This window comes from Lithobates pipiens, unplaced genomic scaffold (assembly GCF_037356315.1).
Source record: "Lithobates pipiens isolate NorthernLeopardFrog02 unplaced genomic scaffold, aLitPip1_a1.2 Scaffold_16, whole genome shotgun sequence".
In the NCBI taxonomy this organism is placed as follows: Eukaryota; Metazoa; Chordata; class Amphibia; order Anura; family Ranidae; genus Lithobates; species Lithobates pipiens.
In genome coordinates this window covers 607,834,738-607,846,866 of record NW_027507748.1, presented here as the reverse complement: position 1 = coordinate 607,846,866, position 12,129 = coordinate 607,834,738, and the positions used below count along the sequence as shown (strand labels likewise).

The 12,129-nt window shown below is 39.0% G+C and overlaps 1 protein-coding gene across 5 annotated transcripts in view; it reads right to left on the bottom strand.

The window, feature by feature from the left end:
* Positions 1 to 7,123: 7,123 nt before the first annotated feature.
* SGCG (sarcoglycan gamma) overlaps positions 7,124 to 12,129 on the bottom strand; it is a 606,007-nt gene continuing 601,001 nt past the window's right edge. For all 5 annotated transcript variants that reach the window (XM_077484022.1, XM_077484023.1, XM_077484024.1 and 2 more), the window contains exon 8: positions 7,124 to 7,804. In XM_077484022.1, the coding sequence (XP_077340148.1) occupies positions 7,631 to 7,804 (174 nt within the window). In that variant the 3' untranslated portion in view covers positions 7,124 to 7,630. The remainder of the gene's footprint in view (positions 7,805 to 12,129) is intronic.

Here is a 12,129-nt window from a genome sequence, read left to right as displayed (position 1 = left end):
CTTTTTACATCTGGTGCTGCTAAACCCCCATATTATTTTTTCCTACTGAGAAGTGCAAAGTTTACTCTAGATTTTTTTTTTTGACACTTTTGCCATATATATTTTAACATCATTGTTTTTATTACTCTAAAAAAAACTTTGTGCAATTGCTATCGGCAGCATTTGGAACTTATAAATGATTTTTGGTAGGATCACCATTTTTAACATATTTATCCTACCTATCCAGGACAGGGGTCTTATCGAGATATTCTTGATCTCTATTTTAATTTTGTTAAGTAGTGGGATGTAATTCACCTGATATAACTTCTCTAGGGTAGGTGTCAATTTAATTCCTAGGTATGTTAATTCATTTTTTGCCCACGTAAATGGGAATACCCTTTGTAATGCTTGTTCTTCTTTTTTATCTATTCCTATATTTAACATTTCTGTTTTTACTGGGTTAATTTTGAAATTTGTGAGTTACCCATATTTTTTCAATTTTCTCATTGCGTTGTGCAATGTCAACCTTGGTTTGGTTATATATAAAAAATGTCATCTGCGTATGCCGCCACCTTATGTTCGTCTTCACCCACTCCCACCATTTTTATATCTACACTATTCCGTAACATCGCCAATAGTGGGTCCATAGTGGGTGATAATACATACAGGAATGGAGAGAGCAGACATCCCTGTCTTGTTCCATTGAACATTTCAAAGGGCGGTGACATACTTCCATTTACATTTATCATAGCCATAGGGTGGTTATACAGATTTTTAATCCAACGCATGAATCTTGGGCCCATACCCAGGTATTGAGGTGTATCCATCATGAATCCCCAGTCTACCCTATCGAAAGCTTTCTCCGTGCCTATCGACAGGAGTAGCGCTGGGGGTTCCTTATCCTTTCCCTTTCTCAATATTAACATTGTTCTTATGCTATTGTCTCTGTCTTCCCTTCCCAGTATGAATCCTGCTTGATCTACATTTATTAATTCTGGTGTAGCACTAACCCTCGAAGAAGCTGCTAGTTTGATTGGGCTTACCGTTACCTTCTTCTCCTCGATTTGTGTCTAGGGGTTTCACGTGGTAGATGGCCCAGTAACTTTAGAGACTGACGACAGATCCGCATAAAGGGATTTTTATTTGCAAAAATGTAGACAATGAACAGTCTCTTAAAATAGGATCAGAGGGTTAGGAAGGAAGTTCAGGTACTCTTAGTGTCAAAGTCAATAATGAAGGACTTGCTTACTTTGACTAATTCCAGAGAATAGCCATTCACAACTGGATGTTCACTCAAGTTGGATAGTCCCTCTCTCACAAGGCCTAGCGACCAACAAGGTGCTTTACTCAGGAACAAGTCTCTGTCACAGACGTTGTAGAACATACAGGAATAAATCTCTGCCACAGACGTTGTTGTAGAACATTCAGGAAATGAAAACTTGTGGAACACTCATGTGATACCTGGGTCTTTCAGCCAGCTTGGCGATACCCACAAGACTGGATTCACTTAGGTACTTCAGCCCCATCAGGCTCTTGCTAAGAAGCCAACCCATACGTGGCCTTCTTCTGAAGAGTCCTCCCCTGGATAGTTACAAAGTTACTGGGCTTGTCCAACTACTGGAGACGGCACCGGACCACCTTGGAATCCTTCTTTAGGTTCCTTTCCTCGGGCTAGCCAGTCCTGAGACAATACGTTGGGTGGATCCGCACCCCAGGCCATAGCCTTCCTGGGGGCTGGTCAGGTGGACCAGGACCATGGAGTCAGAACATGCTTATGGACCGGAACCCTGAACCACGTGACATCCGCATCTTAAGTACCCTCTCCCAGAAAGCACAGCAAGAGTGACACTCCAGCTGGGTGGGCTCTGAGAGAGAGTAACCTTAAAGCACCCAACCAGACTGTGGCTCCATGCCTGCCAGAAGAGGCAGTGCCCCTTGTGGCCAGGCTGAACATCCTATAGTCCAGTCAGACTGATGCTGAGGTCCAAATTTAGGACAATTGTACCCAAACCAAACTGCAGTTCAGGTGTAACCTTAACTTTAAAAAAACATAGCGCATGCTCTTCAGGAGCCGGCACTACACTGGCATCAGTTTTTTTAGTCTTGTCGCTAGAATTTTTTCACATAGCTATAAATTATGTCTGCATTAAGCAGAGCTATGGGCCTATAGTTGGAGCAGATAGTTCTATCCTTTCTATCCTTCGATATTATTGTAATGTAAGCCAGAAGGGATTCCCTTCTTATTTCTTAATTTTCCCCTATTATGTTCAGGTAGTCACAGATTTTTGGCACTAATTGTTCTTTACATTTTTTATAGTATTTGATCATAAAACCATCTGAGCCTGGACTTTTCCCAGATAATATTTCCTCTAGGGCTTTTCTGATTTCCTCCTGTGTGATTGGTTCATCTAGGGCTTCTAAATCTTCTGCTATAATCTTTGGCAGATTAATCTCTGCCAGATATTCCTATATTTTTACTTTTCTAATTTCTTCCTTCTTTTGTGTCTCTTTATTTCTAACCACGTATAATGCACTGTAATATGTTTGAAAAGCCTTTGCAATTTCTGTTGTTTTATATATCATCTCGCCTTTCTCATTTTTTATCTTTTCTATATAAAGTTTTTTGTTTCTAGAGATTTTTGCAAGATATTTCCCAGGTTTGTTTCCCCATTTGTATATTTCCTTTGCTACATTATTAAATACCTTTCTTGTTTCCTGTTTCATTAGGTCCTTTATTTGGTCTCTTTTTATGATTAATGCTTATGGGTTTAAATGTCTAATTGTGTTTCATGCCTTTGTTCTAATTCATATAGTTCTTTTATTGTGTTTTTCATATTATTTGCTCTTTCCTTCTTTTTTCCTGCCCCAAAAAAAAAATAAAAAATAAATAAATATATATATATATATATATATATATATATACTTAATTGGGCTTCCCAAATTGTTGCCTTTGTTAGTTCTGGCGTCTCGTTAATAGTAAATTATTGTTCAATTTCATCTATTAATATTTTTCCAACCTCTGTATCTTCTATGAGATCATCATTGAACCTTTGAATCTCATTGAACCTCACCTTCAACATAGCTGGTGCATGATCCAAGATCGATGTTATTCCGATTGAGGTTTCTACTACATACTCCAATACTCCATGGTCCACCAATATGTAGTCCAACCTGGAGTACATGTCATGCACCAAGGAATGATATGTATAATATTTTGTACTTCCTTGTTGTATTCTCCCAACAAGGAAGTACTTATTCAACCATCTGATGATTATATATTTTTTTCTTGACCAATTTTAATTGTTTATTTTCCCTGATCAGTGCACATAATCCAGTTTGTGGTTCATTAAGAAATTAAAATCCCCAGCCAGAATTAGATAACCTTGTTTAAAATCCATTAAGGCATTTAGGATCCCCTTTAGATTTTTTTGGATGTTTGTTGGGGCAATATATGTTTGCTAACGTATACATCCCTCCCTGTAGGGTCCCCTTCAAAAAAAGAAAACGGCCTTCTGGGTCTACTCTCCTCCAATGTAAAACTAACCTTTTTTCCTATTCCAATGGCTACTCCTTTTGCCCTTTTGTTTGGAGAGTCTCCAAAGAACCATTTCGGGATGGCCCTTGAGTATATTTTAGTATTAGCGTCCTGTGCTATATGTGTCTCTTGCAGGAATATTATCTCGGCGAAGTATCTTTCCAGTTCCCTTAGTACCTAATAGTACTAGTTCAGGTCTCTTACATTATATGTTAAAAAATTTGTACCCATCATTGTTATTCTCTCCTCCTTTCCTTCCCCAACCCCTCTCCCCACCCCCACCCACAGGGCGGGAAGGGGGGCCCCCTCCAGAGAACATCCAAGAAACTGGCAAATCAACAGATCAGTTCCCCCCCCCTTTTCCCTACCACACCCCTCTCCCCATCCTCATCTGTTGGTATCCCCCCCCCCCCCCCCCCGAGTCCAAATTACAGCATAATTATTTAAGTATTGGGTTTCCGTTTGTTGCTCTTGTTCTGGGTTTATTTTTTTCTCTGGGATTGACTGCTACCACTCTTCTCCCTGTATAATTCTTTCTTGTCTTCATGACGTCTCTTCTAGACTGTCTGGTATGGGGATCTCCAAAAATTAATGTACAAAATTCATCAGTTTCCTCGATAAACCTACATTTTGCAAAACGTCGGTTTTTCCTACCTCTTTACGCACAGTGAAGAGAGGACACAGTCACCCGTCCCCATGAGTCTGTGATTCTTGGGCTTTAATTCATTAATAACAACGTTGTTATGTGTGGTGTATGGTGGAGGTTTTGAATTGAAATATTTTGTCCTTTGTTTTCAATAATCTTATGTCAAATAAATTATACTCATCTTTGATAGCATACAATCTGGGGTCACTTTATACCAACTACTGGGCATCTTCCTGATTTTTGTGACACTGTCCTTCTGGTATGTTGTTCCACACATGGCTCTCTGTAATAACAGATGCAACACAAGTCCTCCAGATGATTCCCCTTTATTAGGGTGAATCACTCTATCTTACTTTGCACAAGGATATCAGAGATTTTGTCAAAATGCATTGAGCTGCTTATATGCGCTTAATTTAGTGGATTTAAAAAAAAAAACAATATATATATATATATATATATATATATATATATATATACACTTAATTGAGCAGTGTAGCTTTACATTTTTTACTCTTTTTTTTTTTCCACTGTTTTCTTTTTGTAAAAATAAAATAAAAACATGACTCGTGGCAATTCTTTGGCATTAAAATGAGTCCAAGATAGTTGAAAGCCACATCTGTAACCCTCACAAGCCATGTAATGCCTATTGCACTTGTAAAAAATACTAGAAACCACCTTAATTTCCCCTTCCCAATTTACTCCCATGCAGTATGCTAAAATTTGGTCAAAAAATCCTAATTTTCACTAAAATTTACCTCCACCCTAATAATGGCACTACTACATGTACTAAACAGTTATGCTTGGTTGTGTAGATGGTTCATCATACCCTCAGCCCTCGTTCCCACTGAACATGGCTTTGAAATCATGCAAGGTCATCTGAACTCGCACAATTTCACAGCCGCATTTCAGTCTGACTTCGGGGGCGACTTGAAAGTCATCTGTGCGGGTTCATGGACAGACGTCTATTGAAAATGCCCCTGAAGTCACCAAAAGTAGTGCAGGAACTACTTTGGGAAATTGATGTGACACGGCACTGATTGGTGGCAATAGGCTCAGATTTGACATGTCAAAGCACGCTGATGTGAATGGGGGTTCAAAGAAAGTTGTTGGTGATTTTTTACCTCTTTAAATTTTTCTGTGTATGAAAATTTCAATTAACAATTAATTGGGCACTAGTTATACACAGACATCTATTAGTCTACTTTGTTCCAATCTCTGTACACACATTCACAACAGCCAGAATAGTCCATCTCAGACTATAAAGCTAGTAAGGTTTTGAGCATCACTTGCAATTTTTGGGCTGTGATCGAAAATGCTAATCATTTCATGCAGTCAGGGATGCTCATTATTGCACAGGAATTTCTTCCTGTGCTGAATCCCTATATTTTACTAGAGAGGATAAAGGATGAGAAATACTGCACTTACAGTATGCCACTGGCTGCACTGGATAGCATGGCAGTGGTCCTCGACATTCTTCAGAGAAATGCAAGAATGGGCAGGATATCTCCTTATCTATTATTCTCAGAAAAATATCTGCCCATTTGTGTATTCATGACCCAATCACCTGGTAATGTTTCTTTTATCAGAATTAAAAAAGATATGCATGTATATCAATAGCTGTGCATGCAAGTAAACATCCCCAGCATAAAGGATATTGAGAGAAAATAATAGGACACCAAAAGTGGAGATTTCTATCTTAAATTTGAAAATGTCATCTGCCAAATCAGTATTATTGGGAAATGTCCATTTAGATATAGGGAACCATTACATTTAAAAAAAATATGCTATCAAAATACAGTGGTGATAACTTAAAGTATATCTCTAGCCAAATCTTTTTTCTTTTACATAGCGATGACTCACAGATAGGAGCCTTGGCTATTTGCATATATCAACACATCCAGCATGGTTTGGCACAGATGATCTGTCATGCACACAGACAGATTGCGTTCAGGTTTGGATATCTGTCCCTAACTACAGGTAACAACTGGGTGTGGCAAATAGCCGCAGCACATGTCAGCCTATCATTGCTTTCTACAGGCTTCTTGGCTGCAGTTGTTTGCCTACACCTGTCATCCCAACCAGAAGAATCCAGACACTTGCTGCAGAAATCTGCTGTATGTCCATAATCACCCATGATAATGTAACCTGTTTGTTTTTTCCGTCACTTTAGATCTGGTGACAATGGTCATCAGAACAAATAGAGAGGGTGAGTATCCACAGCACAAACGCAACATAAAAACCTGACTGAGCCAACCTTTCTCTAGTCTATCTGAAAAAGGTTTTGGTGATAGATATAGTCATTGGTGTGTTCCCTATACTGAAGGAATGTCTTCAGTGTTATCTCAAATCAGCGTAAAATGCTCCATACCACTTTGGGATCCATCTAACAGCTTGAAAAGATTTCTACCTGAACTCAACCAGTTTAGGAAAGCCTTGACATTTGCTGAAATAAAAAAAATACAATAAATAAACCTGCCAATTTTTTTCCATTCACCATTTTCAAAAAAAGCCGTTAGTTTAGATTGGGCCTCAGTACTCAAAGTATCCCTTCTAAAAGCTGCCATTATCTTTGCACATACCAACAATCAGATTTAAACTGTCATTTTCCAAAAAGAATCTGAACCCAGCTGGTGACCCCAGTACAATACATTTTTGGAATACATTCATACAGAATAGTAAAGGAGTGCAAAACCCATCTGAAGTGAACAAAAGCCCTTCGACACACGTCTTGAACTGAACTCCACTATCAAAGCGGTGAACAAATATGAAAGCCAAGATATTAGATGGGATACTTTTCAAATGTACTAGCCTGTAAAATTGGAGTTTAAATATTTCATTACATCTAAAAGAAGTTGTATCTACTAGTGTTTTGTCCTTTTATCAGTTGCCACCAAACACTTCAAATTTAGCAATGTAAAATATGCCACAAAAATAACATACAATAAAAACAGCAGACTGCATAATATGTTATTGCAGGGTAGGTTGCATAGTATATTGCTGGCACCTATTCATTTGTTTCATATGTTGGAAACAGATCATTAAGATCGCATTATTACCATAAAATGTGGTACAAGCAGAAAAGTATTTGAATTAGGAGAAAAAAAAATCAGAATGGTTTTCAATTAATTACTCAGTTCAATGAATGTGTAACAGTTCAGTGACGTGACAAAATACTCATTTTATTAAGTGGCTGAGCTCCAGGAGCTACAGCTCTTAATTTTCTGGTACTAGCCAAGACCAATAAATGATGGTTCATTTCCAAGTCCAAATTAACTTGTGCTATTTTACAGTGTCTAAAAAAATATTTCCTTATTTTTCATAAAAGTGTGTTTCCAGATACAAATAAACATCCCACATATTTTGTACTTTTAGTAACTAAATTCTCAATGAGTTTTGTTCCAACAAACAAAGTGAAAGTTTCCACGTTCTATAAAAGGGACTGCAAATTTCCAGTGATTCGAAGAAGTCTTTTATTGACAGTCACGGCTGTATTCCTGGCAAGTGGATGTCGACCCAGCCACAGATAGGTAGAGTCTTCCATCAGGACAGACACAAACTTCATAGAGGTCCTGAGAACTTCCAGGGTTCATCTTTGATCCTTGAGGCAGTTTTGGCATAAATATTTTTTCAGCATCTAGCACAACCTGTGTTGTAAAAGAAAACAAATTAGTGACTATAAACATAAATTACAAATATGTTTAAACCCGTTGCAACATATGAAGATGAGATCTGTTTAAAGGGACCCATTCCATGTATTCTGATATCCCATCTAACTGTACTCTTGAATAGAGACTATTATGAGATCTTTAGAGCTCCCAGCTATCCAGAAATCCCTAATTAACAACTGTGATACTCTGTATAAAAGCACACTTTACCTTTAGAAGTAAAATGAGTAGTGTCAGGGTACAATAAGTCTATCTGGATACACTATATCATCTTTCTTTACCTGCTTGACTGAAAATCGTATTTTACCTATTAACTGATCTCTGTTGGCGTTATTTTTATAGTTTATATGCTATTTTTTTTATCAGATTCTTTTTATTTTATATGCAAAACATTAAAACAATACAAACAAATTATCCTAACAAAATCACATAGACCAAACATAAAAAAAAAAAAGGGAGAGTACCCCTCCCCCACCCTATTTCTCAAAGTACAGCTTTCACAGAAAAAAGGAAAATCCAAAAATCTATATATTTACCCATAAATACCTATATTAAGATGGTCACCTACAGTCCAATATCTGATATTACAATATACATAATACAGATTGGTCATACCAATGCCGGGGACTCAAGCCACTTTGACCAGATAGCATCAAACTTATTCATAGCGTTCCTTAAAAAATATGTATGTTTTTCAAATATCTGTCAGAAACCATGAAACAGACTGAGACAGAAGTACAATCAAATCACACTTGTTTATTAATAAAAATAAAAAGGTAAATAGAAAAAGAGTAGTCAAGCATAGCCAGAGTCCAGTAGCCAGATCGAGTAGTCAGCCAGTCCAAAGTTCATTAACCAGAATCGGGTAATCAGCCAGGCCGGAAGTCAGGGATCCAAGGAGAGCAACCGCAAGCAGGATAAGAAGCCAGGCGGGATGTCAGCAAGCCAGTCTTGAAACAAACAGCAGGAGATGGTTCCCTGTGATGTGACCAACGCGAAGGCAAATGAATATTTGAGCAGGAAGGCTTTAAATAGGCAGGTCAGACGAGCATCATCAGGAACAGCTGGTAACTGTGGAAAGAGAAGAGAGCTGGCAATTAGCCGACAGCTGAGTGGCCAGCCCAGAGGAGGAAGGGCTAAGCCAGCCCTGACAATATCATAATCCTATTAAGGTCTGAAATCCAGTCAGATTCAGTCGGCGGATGGGTAGAGGTTAACCTAAGAGCCATTTGTCTGTGGGAAACAAAGAGTGCGCGCCTAATAGTGTTGCCTATGGAAAAAGTATAAGTAGAGATATCACAATATCCCAATAGGCACATAAGTGGTTCAGCTAAGATATTGATATCCAGTAGCCGATTTAATGTACCCATCACCTCCGCAAAGTATCTCTGGAGTTTAGGACACCGCCAGAGAAGATGTATTACTGTGCCTGTGTTACCACATCTAGCACAGGCTGGCTCCCATCTAAGGCCAATGGTATGCAAAAATTGAGGAGTTCTATAAACCCTATGAACAATAAAGATCTGAGTCAGTCTGTGTGATGGAGAAAGGGATACTCGAGGCATAGATCGAGGAGCATCTTTCCATACCTCTTCCGGGATGGGACCAAGATCCTGTTCCTATCTGGCCCTAGAGCGAATGGGAAAGCTTAACAGAAATCTATCTAACAGCACCCTATATGTAACAGAGCTAAGACTTTTTGTTAACCTTGCTTGTATGATCTAGTCAAAAACAGGGGGAAAGAGTCCCAATTGAAGGAATCGATAAAACAAATTTGATTGTAAAGGGAACTCTCCCCTTAACTCGTCAAATGACTTAATTAAACCGTTCTCATACAGCCAAACTAACATTGTTATTCTTGATTTTTCCCACCTCTGAAAGCCTCTAAGAACTGAAAGTTGGGGGAGTCCATCATTGGATATATTGACTATATCCCATATTTTGCACATTAACTATCCGTACACAAAACACAAAATACTCTTACCCCATCTAGAACATACAGTGGTGTGAAAAAGTGTTTGCCCCCTTCCTCATTTCCTGTTCCTTTGCATGTTTGTCACACTTAAGTGTTTCGGAACATCAAACCAATTTAAACAATAGTCAAGGACAACACAAGTAAACACAAAATGCAATTTGTAAATGAAGGTGTTTATTATTAAAGATGAAAAAAAATCCAAACCATCATGGCCCTGTGTGAAAAAGTGATTGCCCCCCTTGTTAAAACATACTATAACTGTGGTTGTCCACACCTGAGTTCAATTTCTCTAGCCACACCCAGGCCTGATTATTGCCACACCTGTTCACAATCAAGGCATCACTTAAATAGGAGCTGCTTGACACAGTAAGGTCCACCAGAAGATCCTTAAAAGCTACACATCATGCCGAGACCCAAAGAAATTCAGGAACAATTGAGAAAGAAAGTAATTGAGATCTATCAGTCTGGAAAGGGTTATAAAGCCATTTCCAAAGCTTTGGGAATCCAGCGAACCACAGTGAGAGCCATTATCCACAAATGGCGAAGACATGGAACAGTGGTGAACCTTCCCAGGAGTGGCCGGCCGCCCAAAATTACCCCAAGAGCGCAGCGACGACTCATCCAAGAGGTCACAAAAGACCCCACAACAACGTCCAAGGAACTGCAGGCCTCACTTGCCTCAGTTAAGGTCAGCGTTCATGCCTCCACCATCAGGAAAAGACTGGGCAAAAATGGCCTGCATGGCAGAGTTCCAAGGAGAAAACCACTGCTGAGCAAAAAGAACATCAAAGCTCGTCTCAATTTCTCCACAACATATCTTGATGATCCCCAAGACTTTTGGGACAACATTCTGTGGACCGATGAGACAAAAGTGGAACTCTTTGGAAGGTGTGTGTCCAAGTATATCTGGCGTAGAAGGAACACTGCATTTCATAAAAAGAACATTATACCAACAGTAAAATATGGTGGTGGTAGTGTGATGGTCTGGGGCTGTTTTGCTGCTTCAGGACCTGGAAGACTTGCCGTGATAAAAGGAACTATGAATTCTGCTGTCTACCAAGAGATCCTGAAGGAGAATGTCCGACCATCTGTTCGTGTACTCAAGCTAAAACGAACTTGGGTTCTGCAGCAGGACAATGATCCTAAACACACCAGCAAGTCCACCACCGAATGGCTGAAGAAAAACAAAATGAAGGCTTTGGAGTGGCCTAGCCAAAGTCCTGACCTGAATCCTATTGAGATGTTGTGGTATGACCTTAAAAAGGCCGTTCATGCTCGAAAACCCTCTAATGTAATTGAATTAGGACAATTCTGCAAAGATGAGTGGGCCAAAATTCCTCCAGGGCGCTGTAAAAGCCTCATTGCACGTTATCGCAAACGCTTGGTTGCAGTTGTTGCTGCTAAGGGTGGCCCAACCAGTTATTAGGTTTAGGGGGCAATCACTTTTTCACACAGGGCCATGATGGTTTGGATTTTTTTTCACCTTTAATAATAAACACCTTCATTTACAAATTGCATTTTGTGTTTACTTGTGTTGTCCTTGACTATTGTTTAAATTGGTTTGATGTTCCGAAACACTTAAGTGTGACAAACATGCAAAGGAACAGGAAATGAGGAAGGGGGCAAACACTTTTTCACACCACTGTATAGTGGTGACTGACCCTTAAATGCATAGGAAAATATTCTTTGAGCAAGAAGAGGAAGCTGTTCAAGCTCCAATTCAGCAAACTGATGTAGTTGTGATGCAAAGAAATATATCCTTGAGTTAGGAACTTCCAATCCACCCACATTTTTGGGATGTTGAAGAGTCTTAATACGGAGGGGGGGGGGGTGGGTTCATTCCACCATATTAAATGCCTAAATATACAATTAATCTTAGTAAAAATCCATAAAGGTATAAAGATCAGAACATTATGAAAGAAATACAGAAGCTGAGGCATCCATATCCTCTTAATTAGATTAATACAGCCTATTGGCGAGAGAGGGAGTTTATTCCAGATTTTACTTTGGTCTTGGAATGTAGCGAGTAGTGGAAGTATGCTGTCTACAATATACAAGGGGGAATCCGAAATAACTATACTTAAATATTTCATAGAAGACACAACCCTGAGCTGAGAAAATGAGGATGGTAGTGGGTCCTAGGGGAGATCTAAAGGCATCAACGTGGATGTCTCCCAATTTATACCTAACCCAGAAAACCTACCAAAGTCCTTAAGATATTTCATTATTGCCAGTAAAGATGAGCAGATATTGGTCAAAAATAAAAGAAGATCATCTGCATATAATGATACCTTTTCCTCCATGTCTCCCCTAATCAAACCAGTAAGAT